We start from the raw sequence: 19,794 nt of genomic DNA on the forward strand, positions 1-19,794 counted from the left end.
AGTCTGCTGGGCTTACACGATCATAAAAACAACCCTCAAAAAGAAGGCAAATTAGTCATTAGACCGGTAGTGGGGAAAGAAGTACTTATGGCTGGTTATCTGATGTTAATACCTTGTCTTAAAAATGTAACTAAAACTTTGTTCTGTAAGCAAGTCCAGTATCATGGTTGGAAACTTATTTCTTTTGCACCTCTGCAATGTTTTGGGATTATTTCATCTTCACTGTAGTCATAAGAGATAGACTGGCATTTTGGTTCTTATTTAAGGATCAGATGGAAAGGAGCAAATTAAATAACTTATTCCTAGATGCAAAGTGAATAAAGCAGACATGATATTTAAAAACTTTTCAGCAACTCAGTTGTGTTAACCTATGGAGGTAGTGCTCCACAGTTTGTATTTTTCAGATCTGGTTTTCATTTTTAAAGGCCAGATATGTTGACCATCAATAGCTATCATTTGCTTTATCACGTAACTTTTCTACTGTTAAATATTTCTAATTTACTTAAAAAAAATTGTAAATAGACTTATTTTCATCTGTCATTTTCTCCTCCATCATGAGTAGTGTGCTTCTAGCTATAATCTAAACATATAGTGTCTTTCCTTTTGACCACAAAATTTTCCATCTGAAGTAAAGAATACAAAGACTTAAAATTTTAGTGACTATATAATTCTTATTACTTTGGTTCTCCTAAAACTCACAGAAAAACATTTTGAAAGATTTTTATAGTCAGTTTTTATCCGCTCACAGGGTAATAGAGATCACCTTTAGCATGAAATAAAGCCTAAAAAAATATTTGTTGAATGAATGAAATCATGTTTCAGTATATCTTGTTTCACCAAATGCTTTCCTTTTCAGCAGAGACCTTCCAAGTTCCAGCCTTTGGCCCCTTATTTCTGGTAGTTTCTAATACAATAAAATGATAAAACAGAAAGAGAATTGAATAATATCCTTCAGGGCTTGTTTTACTCTTTGACCCACATCCTTCTCTTCCTCTTTCAGTCAACATCTTTCTTTAGTCTTGAACAAATGGAGTGAGCCTTGAAAAGAGGGAGGAATTATTTTCTTGGCTTGGCGTAGAGGGAGTTCTATAGAACTCCAGCCCCATAGTTCCCAAGAGAGTTGAGTGGTGAAAGGTTTTCAAGGAAGCAAGCCAACTCAAGGCTACTTCATGGTAATCATGGGACATGCATTTTATGAATCTTAAGGATTCCGTGTCAGGACAGGAAAGCATCCTTGAATGAACTCCCTACTGGGTTATAAAGAACCTCACTACCTGGGGGGAAATCTATAGAGATAAGATGAGATTATTCTATTTACAGTTCCTCTTCCTTCCCATTTTAAAAAATGAGTTTATCTTTATTCAATGAGGAGTAACTTAAACACTGTGCAAAATGTCCTAGGGTGAGTCATTTGACCTAAGGCTAAGGAGCGGCAGCTGACTTGGCAACTGCCCAGCCCAAGACGGTTCTGATTTTAGAGTTCTGTTTCCTCTGCAAGAAAGTCTGGGATATGCAGCCAGGCAGAGGGGTTTTAAATGGGTGTGGGAGCCAGTGCAGCTGGGGGTTGTTAACAACAATTGGAGAACAACTTAAAAAAAAAAAAAAAGTAGCTGAGGGCTTCTTTCTGGTCAGAAAAGAATCTGTTTGAATAGAAAAAACTTGCTCGCAACCCTGGTAAGGAAACTTTGTTTTACTTAAACAGGATGCCATGTGAATCATTTTGAAAGAGAAAGAGGTATCCTAGGGGGAGCATCATTTAAGGGGTGGTTTCTATTCCTTGTATTAACCAGGGAAGGTGCTGACTTAACTGTCACTAAAAGGCAGGTCTGCACCGGGGCTGAAGGCTGTCTCAGGCAGTGGAGGGCCCTAAGCTCTAGGCCAGCTGCTCTTGGACATTATACCGCAGGTGAATTCATCTGTTCTAATACATTCAGAACAACTTTTCAGACAGTCTGGCCTCTGAGATTATGTACAAATCCATTCCAGCTGTCCCCAGAAGGCCATTAGCTTGTCTTCCTCAAGGAGCACATGAACGGAACGTCCGCGCCTCATCCATTCCCCAGCACTGGAACAGGATCCGCAGTGTTGACCTTTTTTCACATCGTGCTGTTTTGCTGTAATGTGTTTACAGTCATTTGGTGGAGAAGAATCCTACTGAATCCCTGTGTCCATCTTTCATAGCTTAAACCCATTCAGAAAGGTAGCTTGGCTTTAGGTGTTCTTAGCGTTTTCTGATGAAGGTCTTTTCATCACCTAGGCATTTCCAGTAGTTTTTGGATGTGAAGAGCTGACTCACTGGATAGGACCCTGATGCTGGGAAAGATTGGGGGCAGGAGGAGAAGGGGGCGATAGAGGACGAGATGGTTGGATGACGTCACTGACTCAATGGACATGAGTTTGAGCAAACTCTGGGAAATACTGAAGGACAGGGAATCCTGGCATGCTGAAGTTCATGGAGTTGCAAAGAGTCAGATGTGGCTGAGTGACTGAACAACACCATGCCTTGGGCTTTGGCCTTCTTAAACACAAAAGCTTTTTTCAAATCAGTAGTTGAGGTGTGAAACTGTCACGCTAGTGTATGTTCCTCGGTTCTTTGTCTTGTCACAACAAAGATTTGGAGCAACGGACATTAAAGCCCTCGGCACATCACAGCTCTCAGGTCTTGGACAAACCATGTTATAGCTCTTAGGCAAATCAGTGTTACAGCTCTATTTTATTTAGGAGATAGCAGGAGAGAGAGAGGGAGAGAGAAAGAGCGCGCACACACGCGGGAGAGAAAACGCTTTGGCTCCTCCTTTTATGTTTTTTTCCTCCACCTGGGCCTGCCCTATGTAAATTGGGCTTAGCTAGGAGTGCTGTTTGTTCTACCTGAAGTCTTCACTCTGGTCCTTGGACCTTCCTTTGACCTCCCTTTGTTCTATTTTCATGGGCTTTTCCCTTCCTTGCCTTTATCCACTGCCATTTTGAACTCCTTTTCCCTAGTCTACCTACGTAATAAAACCACAGGAGCATGATCCTTACCAAGAGGCCAGAGGTTTCTTTAAACGGAAATCAGCTTGAGCTTGACCAAAAATGCTGTTTCAGACAACACATTCTCAGGCTCAGACGTGCCACTACAGGCCGCTCATCAACCCTGCATGTTCCTGGAGTTTGTGGTCCCCTACATGTAATAATTACACATGGAAAACTCCTGGTACTTGGATAAAGCATCTGCCCAATTAATTGTATTATTATTAGAATAATTTTTAATGCTATTACCATAAAATGCAATTTTTTAGTGTAGAAGACGTTTTAGTCCCTAAAATCCAGAAATACGTTATAGATTTCTTGGTGTCACCAGTGGTAAGAAATACAGCTCCTTTACTGAGTAGGACTTACATCTTTGCTTTTCTTCGATGTAATTGAGTTTGTTACAATACTGCTTCGGTCTTAGGTTTTGGTCTTCTGGCTGCAAGGCAAGTGGGATCTCATTTCCCTGACCAGGGGTCGAACCTGCACCCTCCACACTGGAAGGCAGGGTGGCAGCTGCTGGACGTGTGGTGAAAAGTAGGTTGCCCCCCTCCGCTTCCTGAATCACCAGTTGCCTCTCTCGTGATAACCACTGTTGCTGGTTCCTCTGATGTTCTTCCAGAGAGATCCCATGTGTTTACAAACATGAGTCATCCATGGTGCCCTTTTATTTTCTTTCACAGAAATGAGCAGTATCATTTTTTTTCCATCTTTCTTCACCTTGTCTTTTGTTTTAGATAAACTGTATATTTTGTAGATTAGTGTTTTTTCCCCAAACTGTAGCATGTCACATTAATGAGGTCTAATTTAGTGAGTCAAGAGCAGAATCTTTTCACTGTAGCACACAGAATATAAGGAGCCCACAGAATATAAAGAGCCCATGTATTCAGTGACAATGTAGAGGGCTTTTTTGTTTTGCTTTGGTTTTACTGTGGTTCCTGGCAAAACGTTTGAAAAAACACTTAGTGTGGATGGTTCCATATCATCCCCATAGACCTTTCTCTTTTTTAATTACTGCATAGTTTTCCACTGAATAGGGTACCGTAGTTGTTCATATATGCTCCCACCAAAAGGCAGCCGTGCTGTTAATATTTCCAGTTTCTTCCTAATTAAAATTACTTCAGTGAATATCTGTGTAAAGATGTTATTTTATACATACAAAGGCATATCTGTACACTCTACCTAAAAGTAGAATTGCTAGCTCGAACTGTATGTCATTTTGATAAAAGGAATCTATCCTCATTATTTTCAGATTTGTGAAAATTTGTGACTCTTCTTGCTTGATGAAATTTACTTGTAGTTGAAAGACCAGTACTCCAGCACTTTCCCAGTCATTTGTGGGCATGAGCGGGGTGGGGGAAAATTTGAGCTGGAAAAGTAGCAGAACTCATGGAGTCAGGAGATGACAACTGGTAAAAAGAGCATGAGGGACAGCATTACTGTGAAGCTGAAAGCCAAAGAAATTTGTGGGCAGGTCATCCAGGGTCAAGAAAGTATTGAGTTCTTCTTGGCTAGTGTATTATTATAAAGAAACATCAAACAAGTTAATTATGTATAAGAAGTATATGTTACAGGGGCTTCACTTGTAGCTCAGTTGGGAAAGAACATGCCTGCAGTGCAGGAGAGCCGGGTTTGATTCCTGGATCCGGAGGATCCCCTGGAGGAGGGCATGGCAACCCACTCCAGGATTCTTGCTTGGAGAATCCCATGGACAGAGTAGCCTGGCTGGCTACAGTCCATGGGGTCCCAAGAGTCAGACATGACTTAGTGACTAAACCACCATATGTTATATAAGGTGTCTCTAAACAGAAAATACATACCAAATAAGGTTACTTCTTGAAAATTTTGTGAACAGAGGCTTGCAGGACCTTAACCTTGTATTTCCCTTGGGAGCAATGGCTCAGTGTTTGCTGATTCAGTGTTCATGGCAAACTTGCAGACCATAACTACCACAGATTACAGCAATGTATTTTCAAATGGTCATATTCCCACCAGTATTTTATGAGACTGTTACCTCCCTTCTCTGAGCCCCAGTTCCCCATCCAGGCTTTGCTGAGTTCCGCCATGAAAAGCAATGCTTGGCAGATGAAAAATTATCACTGTGAGTTCCTCTCCTGCCTCCCTGAAGTCCTCCAACAAGAAATAATTTGTTAAATTACTATTAATAGTGTATTAAATTATTGAGTTGAGATATACACTAAAATAAGATTTCTTTTTAAAAGCATTTTATGATTTAAATAGTAGACAATTCCTGCTGAGTGTATCAAGCTATCCTGAACTAGTAACTAATTTGAATTGTTGTTATTAAAGAGTGTGTCAGGGACTTCACTGGCAGTCCAGTGGTTAAGACTCCATGCTCCTACTGCATGGGGCACAGATTCCCTCCCTGGTCGGGTAACTAAGATCCCATATGCCACGAGGTTGGGCAAAAAAAAAAAGTGTCAGTAAATGCACCTCCTTTTTTTGTTTATTTGTGAAAAGAGTGAAGGAAGACTGAATTTCTAGACATTGAGTTACTTTAAGAACTCCTAAACTCTATATCTGGAGAAGGCAATGGCACCCCACTCCAGTACTCTTGCCTGGAAAATCCCATGGATGGAGGAGCCTGGTGGGCTGCAGTCCATGGAGTCGCTAAGAGTCGGGCACTACTGAGCGACTTCACTTTCACTTTTCACATTCATGCATTGGAGAAGGAAATGGCAACCCACTCCAGTGTTCTTGCCTGGAGAATCCCAGGGACGGGGGAGCCTGGTGGGCTGCCGTCTATGGGGTCGCACAGAGTTGGACACGACTGAAGTGACTTAGCAGCAAACTCTATATCTAGACACTTTATTGATAACTGTTTAATAGAAAAATATTTAATGTGGTCAATCATTATACCCAGTTTATCCTGCTTTGTGAGTCTCATTTTTTGTGTGTGTTACATTTCCTTAAAGCAGGCTATATTTTCAGAGAGAATAATGTAGTTTGAAATCATCAAAATTGTGCCTTAAAAAATAATACACAGTGTTTTTATCCTTTACTTTCATGATTAAATTGACTATATTTCCATGCATTTTTTTCTTGGCTAATTCATGAACAGTTACCACCTTAACGTTTGGGGAATAAAGAGAGGTCACAGTGTTGGAAATACCTGAATTTTGTATTTAAATATAATTGCATTGGCACCACACTAGGGAAGTTTGGTAAGACTTGAATGCCTTTGCTCTATTAGGCAATTTAGAATATCCCAGACCTTGCTCTGGACGTCAGGCTTTTTGAAGTTCAAAGCAGATGTGTGAGGAAGAGAAAGCATCTGGTGGAGAGAGCTTGCTTCACTGCCTGACACTGTTTTCTTGCACTGGTAGGCGGAGCGCTACAGAACAGGTCGGCCGTTTTCGAGCTATTAACGATGAGAGAGTGAGCTGCTATGTGAGGCGCACAGAGCTGCCTCTCAGGCCTCTGCCTTCCCCACGTGTCTGGCAAGGCCTTCGGAGTCAGGACAGCGGAGCCCGCAGTTGTGTCTCAGCCCACACAGTCTTCAGGCCTAATTAGCTCAGAGAGAGAGATGGATGGCTCAGGACCCGGAGGCTTGGTGTTGAGCGAGGCAGTTTTATTACCCGGGACTTGTGAAATTTTTGTAAAAGTGCATCAAAGCTTTAAAAATGCCTTTAAAACAGCATAGAGTTTTGCAAGTAAGTGCCTGAAGGTGACAGAATTTCATGTGTATCTCAGGATTTTTCTTTCTGTAACTGTTAGATATAACTTCAAATTTATGCAGACGTTTTGAGAATAGAACAGGGGTCACCTGTGATTACGCGCATTTGCTCTTTGTTTTCATTTCCCCCGTTTGTTTTTCCATTTTTAATTCTTCCTTCCATCCCTCTTCCCTTTACACACACATTTAAATGTGTACTCTTTTTTTCTGAATGACTTGAGAGCAAGGTGAAGAGTCTTTACTCTTAATACTTCAGTGCATATTTCTTAAGAACAAGCTTCTTCTAAGTAATCATAGTATAGTTAGCAAAATCACAGAGTTTAATGTTGATACCACACTATTCTCTAATCCATAGTCCGTTTTCAAAGTCCATTACTTATCTCAGAAATGTCCCTTCAAACACCCCCACCCCTATCCAGGCTCCATCCCAGAAGGACACATTGCCTCTAGTTGTCATATCGTCTTTGTCTTCTTTCTTTACTTTTGGACATGCTGTGCAGCTCGTGGGATCTTTGTTCCCTGACCAGGATTGAACCCGGGCCCTTAGCAGTGAAAGCACAGAATCTTAACCCCTGGGCCACCAGGAAATTCCCTGGGATGCATTCGTCGCCTTTAAATGGGAACAGTTTCTCAACTTTCTTTATATTTTTTGACTTTGACATCTTTTGAAGAGTTCAAGTCAGTTGTTTATTAGTGTTCCTATATCAGATTTGTGTGGCGTTTCCTCCTGCCATTCTGAATCTGTGCTTCTGGCGGGAACACTGCAGAAGTGGCGTGAGTCTCAGGGTGTCTGGTCCGGAGACGCGTTGTGTAGATTTGCCCCGACTCGGTGATATCAGCGTCCATCCCTTGATTAAGTGGGGTCCATCACATGTCTCCACAGTGAACTTACCCTTTGCCCCTTTGTATTTCATAGGAATTTTCTGGAGAGATTCCATTGAGACTGTGTAAAAAGCATACTCCTTTTCAAATTTTCCTGGTTTTTGAAAGTGTGATGCTTTTCTAACTTTATCATTTCTTCTGTATTTATTCATTGACATTCAGCTTTAAGGAAGTGCCTTCTCTTCTCCCCCATTTTACTTATTCCTATTTGTTTGTATTAGTTAGACAGGCTGAGACCTGGGACCTAGGTCTTGTATGGGCTTGTTGATTTTAATTTTGTTCAGTGATGATAATTCTTTACTGTTATTATTTATTCTGATACTTAGATTGACACAGATATGGCCAGTTGGGGGTCTCTTCAGGCTGATCCGTGGGCCCTTTCCCAAGCTTTCATCATTCTTCGAGGACTTCCTCATCTTCTGGCACAAAAAAATGTTCCAGATTCGTTTAATATTTTCTCTGCCCAGGCCCTGGAATCAACACTTCTCCAAGGAACCCTGGTTCCTTTTCATAGAGAATGACATTTAAAAAACCTTGACCTAGAGAGTGTGTGTGTTTTAAAGGAAACTACGTTATGGAATATTACGTTTACCAAATCATTGTATACTGTGTGCATGAGTGTGTGTGCATGTGTGTGTGTTTAATGTTACAAGTTTCAAACAGAGGAGCATTTATTTTACATGTAATAATCATAAGTTTTGACAAGAAAGAAATACATTTTTCATTTCACAGTAAATAGCATTACACAGTTTTGAGTACTAAATCATCTTGACATTTATGAAGGAGCGAATGGAAAGTCGGGAGCCGAGTGTGTTAAATATAAAGCTATCTTTAACTGTTCTATTAAAAAGCAGAGATTTATTTTCCATCTGTGATCTGAATGTGCCTATTTGTATTCCCTTCCCTGGCAGTGGAATTTCTGTGGAGCCACACGACCGAGAGCATGTGTGTTGGTTACATGTCCGCCCAGGATGGGAAGGCCAAGGTAAGTGGGGAGAGCTGGGTGGGAGAGGGTAGGAGGGGCGGGAGGGGAATGAGCAGAAGGGCTTACAGACAGCGCGGGAACCTCCAACTGGCCAGATGGACACAGGGAATTTTTTTTAGCTTCTCTTGGGTGGTAGCTCTATGATCTTTATGAGAATTTGATAAAGAACAGTCACCAATCCCAAAGAAAAATAGCAGATCTTTTTTTGCTTTTGATGATGGAGCAGAGGAAATTAGGAAAAACCTTTTTTTTTTTTTTTTTTTCCACCTTGTTCTTCTTTGTTGTGAATAAGAAGAAACTGGGACTGGGGAAGAGAAAGTGGGTAATGGGTTGATGGGGCTGGGTGGTTTTGTGGGGAGGATGGGAAGACCTCAAGGAAGCTGAGGCAGAGTTAGCCCAGCACCTGGACGTACCCTGCCCGTGTGAGGGCAGAGGCAGCCACGCGTGTGCAAGGGCTGCCTGTCTCGTGCTCCGGGTGGTCTGACACGGCATCCTCAGGGCAGGGCCAAAGGTCTGCACCCCGTGTGGCCCGCGCCCCGCTGTCCCCCAGGGGTTACAGCGTGGCAGAGAAGCCCACGCGGCTCCTCTTGAGTTGCCTGGCCTCCCTGCCCTCACAGCGGGTGAGCCTGGGAGTCAGAAGCATCATTTGTGGATTTATATTATACCGGCCTCCTGTTCTTATTCATAAAATTTTTTAGAAACAGCTGTGGCCTACGATGTTTACTTGGCATTAAAGTACCTCAATTACAAAGCTGCGAAGCTGGGCAGCCTCTTTTCCAAAGGACATGATTTATTTTACACATTTGAAAATGCAAGTAAGGAAACTTCTGATGTAAACTGTTTGATATAGGTGGCATCATTAACAAATTAAGGTGACGCGTAAGAAAGGATAGTTTCTTGCTTCTTTGTCATGGAACACCCGTCCAGGCAGGCCTCTGAATACTGTCCAGCAAGTTGGTAGCATCACAGGGCTTTGTGAGGACAGCGTGTGTTTGTGACAGTATTATAGAGATCACCCCCACCCTTGTCTCAGTTCAGTTCAGTCGCTCAGTCGTGTCCGACTCTGCGACCCCATGAATCGCAGCACGCCAGGCCGCCCTGTCCATCACCAACTCCCAGAGTTCACTCAGACTCACGTCCATTGAGTCAGTGATGCCATCCAGCCATCTCATCCTCTGTCGTCCCCTTCTCCTCCTGCCCCCAATCCCTCCCAGCATCAGAGTCTTTTCCAATGAGTCAACTCTTCACATGAGGTGGCCAAAGTATTGGAGCTTCAGCTTCAGCATCAGTCCTTCCAATGAACACCTTTGTCTCACAGCTGCCTAATATAGTATTTGGATTGTACGCATATATTTATTTCATATGAGTATGCAGGAAGATTGTTTTGTTCCATAGTATAAGGAGAATTGAATTATAATGGCTCATTTAAAAAACATGATGAGTTTAGAGCAACACTAAAATAATTTTCTGTGTTGATGGAAATGTTTTGTGTTTATATTGTGCTGTCCAATAGGATACTCACTAGATACAGATTCCCTTGAGCACTTGAATGTGGCTGGTGTGCTTGAGGAACAGAATTTAAAATTTTATGTAAATAGCCATGTGTGGCTAGTGGCTACCATATTGAATAGAATGGTATAAACAATGAGTGGAAATTAGCACAACGATGTAAAGCAGTTCTCTTCCAATTAAAAGTAAAGGAAAGAATAACGAGTGGAAAAGTGACTTTAAATATTTTCAAACATTCAAAAAGAAAATATTCTTTTCTTCCCAATGGCAAAAAACAGTTGTTATTATTATTATTTTATAATAAGCCTGGTAAGCCACAAAAATCCTTAACTGGCTTACGGCCAGTTAAGCTTCTCCCGCCCCTGACATGTAGAATCTGAGCTAAGATCGCTTCTTAACAACATCAACAAAAAGACCTGGAAGAGGTGCACCTCAGTACTGAAGCCTGTCTGGTGGGGACGGTCATGTCCTTAAGCCTGTATGTGGAGTGTTATCCCTGTTATCCTGTTATAAGGTCCCTGTTGTCCCTGCTGGTGGCCCCCTGAAGACACCTTGCTATTTAACATGAAACATGGGAGGAAAGAGCACGACTCGAGGCTGCTTGGCTTCCAGTTGCATCGCGTGACATCTGGTGGGCGTGGTTTGCATAATGGTGGTAAATCCTGCAGCTGGTGGCGTCGGTGGGCCACAGACAGGGCCGCTGCTTTCGCCTCACTCGTCAGTCGCGTGTTTGAGCCTCCTTGCCGGGAGTTCAGGCTTCTCCCTTTCTTCCTCCCGTGGCTACAGATGCTTCCCCGCAACCCCCGAGCAAAAAACAAACAAAAAAACCCCGAAGCGCTAAAGCTTTGGTTGTTGAATTCTATTGATGAAAAAAAAAAGAAAGAAAGAAACCAACAAAACCAAAAACTATCTCTTCTGTCATAAAGCCTGGAATTTTACTGTATTGCAAGTATGGCAAAATTATAGATGAGAGATTGAGCTCAAAAGAGAAAAGAGGGGCTACAGCAAAGTTTGTATTCTTTTTAAGAGAGAAAGCCTTTGGCCTACTGGCCCTGGTTTCCTTCCTTCTATGAAAGAATTATTGAATTAGTGGCATATACCCACTCAGCATGATGACAGTTTGTGAAACATGCTCTCATGTATGTTGCAAACTGTGGTGGCAAAATGAGAAAGGAGGCATCTTTAAAAACTAAAACAATAGCCATAGTATTTTTTTAAATTTAAAAGCAACTTCTGGAAAAAAAAAAATGTTTTTAATTTACTCTGCCTTCCAAAAATTACCTCCTTTCTGCTTGTTACCAAACTCAGAAACTAAAATCACTTTGCCATTCAAACATTTTATATAAGCTAATTATATTTAATCCAAGTTAAGACCTTGAATTAAAGTTCACCCAAAAGAGTACTATTTAGAAAAGGCTGGATAATAACTAATACCATTATAACCAGAATCCATACGTAATTTGAACAAATAGGAGTAAGTTCTTTTATAAGTTTCTTTTTTTAATAGAATGTTTTTGCAGTTATATACCTTAATTTAATTTCTAAATCCCTACTGTTGCATAAGTTAAAGAGATTTCTTTTTAACTGAACCAAAATTAGGGCATTGATACCAGCTGAATCTAAAAATCAAATTGCCAGTATCCTACCCAAGACGGCAGACAGTTAACGAATGGTTTCTAATAAACAGCTAGTGTGCATGCACTAATGTAATAAAAACAGATGTTAAAATTGGCATGCGACTTATTTGAGAATGATAAGTAAAACCTAGGTTTCTTTTACGATGTAGAGGTCATTTTTTTTTTTTTATAACATAGTGAAAATACTGTTATAAAAATTCATCCTTGAGGAGGAGCAAGCTATTTTATGGTCTTAAGGTGTTGCCCCAAGGTTCTTATTAGTTTCAGGGAAAAATAATAAGTATATAATGGAAAAACCAGGCAACAACTTGACCACGTGATCAGAATTAATGTCACCGTGAGGGACAGATGGACATCACGTGCCTCTGGATGTGAGACCCTGAGAAAGACACAGCATCTCTTTCGCAGTATCCCATCTGGAAGTGTACCATCTGAACCTAATCACAAGGAAACATTAGAGAAATCAAAAATGAAGATCATTCTCGGAAGAAAGAAAAGGGGATTATATTCTTCAAAAATGTCAATGTCGTAAAAGACAAAGGCTGAGGAAATGTTCCAGATTAAGTAATATTAAAGGGCAGTGACAACTAGCATGTGTGGTAACTGATCCTATGCTGGACCCTGGATGGTAGGGGGAAAACGCTAAAAATATGCTCTTAGGTCAGTGAACAAAAGGGGATATAGGTAGTAGATGTTATCATTTTAAAATATCTTTGTACTGTAGTATGTAGGGAAATATTCTTACTCTTAGGGAATATAAACTCAAGTATTTAGGGGTAAAGGGCCATAATTATACAATGTCTTCTCAGTGGTTCAGAAAATATTGTTATGTGGATGGATGGACAGACAGATGTGTGTGTGTGGCTCAGTCGTTTCTGACTCATGTGATCCCATTGACTGCAGCTCACTAGGCTCCTCTGTCCATGGGATTTTTTCCAGGCAGGAATACGGGAGTGGGTTGCCATTTCCTTCTCCAGGGTATGTTCCCCACGCAGGGGTCAGACCCACGTCTCTTGTATTAGCAGGTGGGTTCTTTACCACTGTGCCACCTGGGAAGCCCTGAACAGACAGATGGTAGATCACAAAGCAAATGAAGTAACATGTTAGCAATAGGTGAACCTGCGTGAAGGAGGTGTGGGTGTTCCTTGAACTATTCTGTATATTTTTGGAATAATTTTCAAATAAAAAGTTTTTAAAAAAATATCACCCTTGGCTATTATGGCACATTCGCTTAGTGTTGCAGTTGAACAAGCATCGGAATGGGTGCAGCACTGGGCTGCCAGATCCTGGGTCCACCTCCCCCTCTTTTCTTGCAGGCTGTATGGCTGGGTGGTCACTCTCTCTGGATTTCAGAGGCCTCACGAGTAAAATGAGAGCAAGAAAACCTGACTCTGCCCTAAGTCCTTCCTGGGTCAGACTTGATAGGAACAAGGAAACAAAATCTAATGTCTGAATACAGATGAGTTAAGTCCTTCGTATATTATGGATATTGTATATATTATGGCCCTTCATTCCTAGATACTTGTTTGCCATCTGCAAAATTCTAAATTCTACATTCCAGATTAATTTGCATTTATGTCACTATTCAGTTTTTGGTAGGATTTTTGCAACCCCAGATGTAGTATCTACTATGACTTGTTTTTATGAAGATAGTTTCTGTGTCTTTTAAAAAATCTCAGTAAATGTCTGTGTAGAAGGGATAGCACAGATAAGGTTTCTGAGAGTTTTTCACTAGGCTTAACTTGCCTCTCAAGGAAAGGTATGCAGGAAGACTTAAATATAAACATGAGGAACTCAAGATGGGGGCTTCTAGGTGGCTCAGTGGTGAAGAATCTACCTACCAATGCAGGAGACACGTGTTTGATCCCTGAGTCGGGAAGACCCCCTGGAGAAGGAAATAGCAACCCACTCCAGAATTCTTACCTGGGAAATCCCGTGAACAGAGGGACCTGGTGGGCTACAGTCCGTAGGGTTGCAAAAGTCAGACATGACTTAACGATCAAACAACAACAACACAAGAGGGAGTTACCACGAGAAGTGAGAAAAAGACTTCCACTTCCAGTTAGGATGAAGAAAGTCAGAGGAGACTATTGCTCCTATTCCCAATAATGAGAGCGAGCTGGATACAACTATAAAGTCATGGACTTTAAAAATTATCCAAAGAGCTGAGTATAGTAGAAAAATTTAAATGAACTAAACTTCAGAAAGAGATAAGACTTTTCCTAGGAAAGAAAAAAGCTCTGACTGCTTCATTCCTGGCAGAGCAATAGGAGGAGGGTTTTTAAAAGATGTCAGCAAGGCCGTGTATAAAGAGACAATGTGATATAATAAGAGAACAGGCTTCAGAGTTAGCCAGAGGTGAATTTCACTCCTGAGGCTCCTGCTTTATAACCCAGGACAGGTTACAACACCAACTGTTGGTTTCCTTATCTTTAAAATGGGACTATTACTGGTGCTTTCGTAGTATTCTGAATATTAATTGAAAATAAAACCACAGGGCGTATAATCGAGCTGTTCATACATGCACTGTGATGGGTAATGGCGGTGCTGGGAGGACCGAGTGACGGCAGAAGTGGTGAGAGTCTCTCAGGGCTGGCGCCTTGCAGCTCCGCAGCCTCGTTTACACTAACTGTGCTTCCAAGGTGCCATCCACATCTCCTACCACAAGACTGATACCTCCTATGTTTTCACGCTGATCCCCTGGTGGAGATGGTCAGGCTTATTCCTTTTTGACAAAACGTAATTCTATTATAAACCAACTGACAAGTGAATTCAGAGATTCCAGAAAAGGAAAAATAAAATTGTTTGAAGCTACAAGAATGGACACACACATACACACACACTCACCCCTGCAGTTCAGGCCAGTATGGTGGTAATGGAGCCCTTTTACAAAGCTTTCTGACTGGCGTCTACCAACTTGACAGCCTTACAAACAGATTTTGAAATGAAACCTAAGTTGCCTGCAGCATTCCAGTTAAGCTCACCTAACTGAATAATTTTGCTTTTAAAAGTAAGAAAGAAGAATATTCTTTACTGGCTACTGTTGAGTGTATCTTGGGCGAATGCAGGCAACCTTCTCAGATTCCCCTGAGCTCTAGACAGTGGAACATCTTTAGGTGGGTTGACCGTGAATTCTTAAAAGGGACTTCAGTTCCATGGTAGTGGCCAGTGACATTCAGCCACTGGGTGGATTTATTGGACCATATTTTAGATTTATGAAGAACCACTTAGATACAAGTTGGCCTTGGTCTAAGCCAAATATTAGCTGCTTTTGATAGTCTAGTCCGCATATTACTCAACAGCTGAAAGAGTCTGATCCCTGGCAGGAAGCCATCTGCCCTGGGATGGTGTTAGGCGCCGCCAGCAAGCTCTGTACTAGGGAAACATCCCAGACAGCTACGTTTGGCAAGTGCGCTTACGGAGCAGAAGGAAAAGTGGCTAATCAGTGATTTTACTTGTACCTTCTGAGCTTGCCCAGAATTTCAAATATAGAAAGTTGTATTTCTTTTCCATGCTCTTAGGACTGCCAGGAGGATCCCATTGGGTCTATTTAGAAAGTCCTTTAGACAAACAGGAGAAGACTGTAGAAGGTTGAATATGTGAAAAACAAACTTTAAGACAGAAGTTTCCTCAGCCTCAAGTTTGCTTCTCAGAGTTGTTAGCTTTATTTTTCTTGCCTAATTAGCCTCATGCCATCAGTTTCTTCCAAATGATTCATTTGACAAAGCTCCAAAGCAATAAATAGAATAAACACAAAGAGGGAATTCACCATGTTGGCAAGAGCATAAATCTTCTCAGAGTTATTAACCATATTTATCCAAATAAATCTCATTTTAATCGTGGTGTAGGGTTGGATCTCTGCAAAGATAAATATGTCTGTTGCTTGGACTTGTAGACACTCCATGTTAGTTGCAAGGTGGTGAGTAAGCCTTTTTGTTTTTTATTGTAGCAGCATGGGGATAATGAAAGCGTTAATCTCCCTGCCTCTATGTACGTGCATGGTCATCAGTTTACATAGTCCCCATCAGGTGTGAACGCAGCACTGGAATGTCAGCTTGTTACCCGCTAGTACCCAACGTTTTAGGTAAATGGGTACCTTCCAAAAGCAGACACATGCCTGCTGTTTACCCACAGGACAACACAAAGCTGTGAGATGGAGCTGAAACAGGCATTCACGAGAACTATTGGCCTGATTACTCAGTAAGAAGTGATTACAGGATGGCCTTTTCTTTCTCTTGGTTCAAAAGCAGTGGACAAGTGAGGAAAGAAATGTTTTCCTGTTTTTTCCGATCCTAAAACAAAAAAGGCCATAATCTTGGTCATGCCATTCTTATTTCATGTTACCTTCCTAACTTAAAGCATGGCATTGGTTTCTTTGGTTGTAAATATTCAGTGTCACCCATTGGTTATATGTTGTAAGAACTCTCATTACATTATTTTATTAAGAAGGTGAGTAGTGAGAGGAACTGAATTTACAGGCATGCAGTGTACTCGGAGGTTCTAATGGCCCTGCCAGACCCTGCATACATGGGCATTCATTCCATAGAGATGTCTTCTACGAGTGGCTCCACGTTGAAGTTGAGGGTGAGATTTTGAGGCCAGATGGTTTTTTGGATATACTTTTTAATCCTCACTGTCCCTCCTTCCCTGTAACCTGCAGAGTTGAGCTCAAAAGCTGGCTTTAGCAACACATCGCTTTTTTTAAAAAGTTGAAAATATTACCTAAAAAATTTTTGGACTTATACAAAATAGAAATTTTGTATAAAATTTTTATACAAGATTTAAATGTTTTAAGTTTTCTGTGAAAGTACAGTTTTCTTCCTCCTGACTTGTTTTCTCTTAAGAGTATGTTTGGCCACACTGCGACCCACTCCCTACATAGCCATGATTAGCTGGTCCCAAGTGGTGGCCTCCTGTTTGGTGGGGCCTGGACATTCCACTCTGCCAGTCCTATGCCTGGCCTGCTTCACTCACAGACATCAGAAACTGACCTGTGTTGTAGATTTTGAACCCCAAGTGAAGTCTAACTGCTAGAATGCATTTTTATTTTAGTACCATTCATTCAAATAATATAGTTTCTGTCTTTTTTTAAGTCTTCAACTTGGAGTGTCCATTCTGTCTAATCCTAAGGATTAAAATTCTTCTCTGCTGATTATTATGTATAATTTTTTATGTCTTGTAAGTAAAGCAGTGCTGTAAATTGGTGAAATTTTAACATTTTAGTAATAACTAATTGAGACATTTGGATATGGTTGAGCTACTCTTTCTATTTACATTCCTTTCAAATACTTCTGTGGTACATATGGCGATTTACTTTTATGCTCTTGAGCTGTCATCACTGCACTGTACATGTTTGGACTGTCCTGTCTGCTGCAGTGTGAAGAGATGAAAAGAAATGTAGAATGAGGGTTGTATTAACACTTTGTTATTAGGAGATGCTCAAAGTACTTGGAAACAGCTTTTTCTTCACTTGAAAATTAATTGTATTTTAGATATGCTTCCTATAAGGGACGAAAAGCCCAATAGTCCCCCGACTTCTTCCGTTGATAGTTCTCGTGTATATTATGGCAAAATTCTGAACAGTTGGAACCTGCTCCGTTAAAAGTGGAAGATCTTGGCAAAACAAGCTCTTACTAGGCCGTTAGTAACAAGCCCCAGTAGCCCCTGAATAAAACATGCTTCCAACCCAAATTCCTATAAACTTGCAAAGCCAGTTCAGACAGGAAGGACCTGGTCTTTAATGTGATAACCTCTGATGTACAAGTTCCTGAATCTTGCAATTTATGTTTTTGTTCATTAGGCCATACATAATTGGGGCAGAAAAGAAATAAATACAATCTATAAGGTTTTCACCATCAAAGATGACAAAAATCCATTTCTTCTTAACCTCAGTTAACCAGTAGTAGAGCTAATCTGGGATTTATTACCGTATTTAATAATGATTAACTAGGAAAGAAGCCTTGATTCCTTGGCTTTGAGATTTTAGCTATTAAAAAAACTCAGTTTACTTAGGAGTAGAATTTTGATGAAATATAGCAGCTCGTTTTTTAAAATGAAATATTTATTAAACAAATACTGTTGAGTGCCCATTATATTCAAGTGCTTTCCTGGGAACATAGTGGTGAACAAAAAAGCCAAGAATCCTTGTACTCCTGTACTTACACACTAGTGGGGAAAATACTAAACAAGATAAATAAGGCACAGACTATGTTTGTGGTAAGTGCTAGAAAGACACGTCAAGCTGGGAGGATTTTAAGAAGTGTGAGGTTTCCAGTGTGAGAGTCTCGGGAGGTTTATGGGAGCAAGGCAAGAACATTCCAGATATGAAGACCAGCAAGAGCAGAGGCCTTCGGGCAGGAGTGAGCATTCCCGATGTGATGAAGGCACAGTGACAAGCCTGGTCTTAGTGTCACAGTCTTAGTGGGACTAGACCTTGTGGGTTGTTATTGGTCGTAGTTAGGATTTGGGCTCTTCCCCTGAGATGGGAGCCATTGGAGGCTAGGGAGCAGAGGACTGAGAGTGTCTGATTTACTTTGGAAGAGGTGACTCCCGCTGCTTTCTGAAAGGGAGCCAGCAGGAGAGCCTGTTGCCACTTGTGTGAGCAAGAGTGATGAGCTGGACTAGAACATAAGCCGTGTGCAGGTGCTGAGCGCCAGCTGGCTTCTGCACCCATTTTAAGATGCAGCCAGCAGGGTCTGCCACTGGGCTGGGTGGAGGTATGAGGGAACTGGAGAAGGCGGTGCTGAGAATGGAGCTGCCGTTTACCAAGGTGAGGAGGAAGGTGAGGAGCGAGGAAGCAGGCTTGAGGGTGTCAGGAGCAAGGACCAAACTGGAGATGCCTATCTGAGAATCTCAGCATATAAATGCTAAAAAAAAAACCCAAAAAACAAAACTGCAGGGATAGACGAGATCACTAAGAGAGACCAGAGTCAGGAGAAAAGACTTCCGAGGAGGTCCTGTGTTCGTAAGTCAGAGGAGCGAAGGACCTGGCACAGAGGCTGAGAAATGGCCACACAGGTTGGTGGGGACCTGGGGGACTGTCATAGAAACCAAGGCGGGAAGGTCTCAATATTTCAAGGTGAAGAGGGTGATCCAGCTTTATCAGCTCCTGCAGTGTGGGCCCATGAGGTTAGGTCTGAGGACAGACCATTGGATTTAGCATTTGGAAGGCATGGCTCACCTTGGGAAAGAGCCATTTCAGTGCAGTCATCCAAGCAAAAAACCTGAGTGGAGAGGGTTTAGAGAGAAATGGAAGGACAGAATCTGAGGAAATAGGAACAGGCAAGTCTTCTAAAGAACTTTGCTGGGAATGAAAAGAAATGAAGTGGCAGCTGGAGGGTGAGTTGGGTCTGGAGAATTATTCTCTGTCCTCTTTCTCCAGTGTAACCAGGGGCTTCACTTTATGTCCAGAACACTTCACAGATGTTTCTCTACAAAATGAGGAGAAGTGGCCCAACTCTTGAGTCCTGGGATACCCCAACACTGAGTGGTTTGGGGAGGTGAAGGAAAACCAGCAAAGGGATCTGAGGTCTCAGTGTTAGGGCAGAGAGAAGGGAGGTTCCCGTATAGCCGGAATTGAAGGGTGGCTTCCATTGACATCTAGGATGAGCTGGCCTGTGGCGTCCACAGTTTCCTTTATTGGAGGGTGTCTGACCTTCACCTGCTCAGGTGCCTGCCCGGCTCTAAGAAACATGGACTGGGCTGACATTCGGCCGGGCTCCCTTTTTTCCAGAGAGCCACTCCTGGGACCAGCAGAAGCCAGTCCGGGAAGCCCTGCCCTCTCTCATTCCAACATTTTCATAGTTCTTTGGGTCAGATCAATAAGTCAGGGAGCAGATGGTTTGGATGAGGAGAATTTTTTTCAAAGAGTCTGTTGGTGGTTTTTATTTTTGCCACTCCCTAATTCCTCACTGACAGATCAACTGAAATTCTCAGGAAGTAGTTCCATTAGACAAATAGTAGTTTCACTCTTTATGATAGTTTCAACATTAGCCTTTCCTTTCTTTTCAAATACAAGATAGTCTTTTCAAGCTATAGTAAAAAAAAAATCTGTGTTATCTGTCAGCTTACCAAGG

General features: G+C 41.6%; 1 protein-coding gene across 29 annotated transcripts in view; it reads left to right on the forward strand.

The window, feature by feature from the left end:
• TASP1 (taspase 1) overlaps positions 1-19,794 on the forward strand; it is a 318,225-nt gene that overhangs the window by 226,528 nt on the left and 71,903 nt on the right. For all 29 annotated transcript variants that reach the window (XR_015138791.1, XR_015138798.1, XR_015138800.1 and 26 more), the window contains one exon: positions 8,500-8,573. Coding sequence is in view for 13 of the 29 variants with exons in the window: in XM_086331228.1 (XP_086187354.1) it covers positions 8,500-8,573 (74 nt within the window). In the remaining 16 variants the exon portion in view is untranslated. The remainder of the gene's footprint in view (positions 1-8,499; positions 8,574-19,794) is intronic.

The sequence above is a fragment of the Bos grunniens genome, chromosome 13, assembly GCF_055505025.1.
Source record: "Bos grunniens cultivar Pamir isolate PY7600 chromosome 13, Bosgru_T2T1.0, whole genome shotgun sequence".
Classification (NCBI taxonomy): domain Eukaryota; kingdom Metazoa; phylum Chordata; class Mammalia; order Artiodactyla; family Bovidae; genus Bos; species Bos grunniens.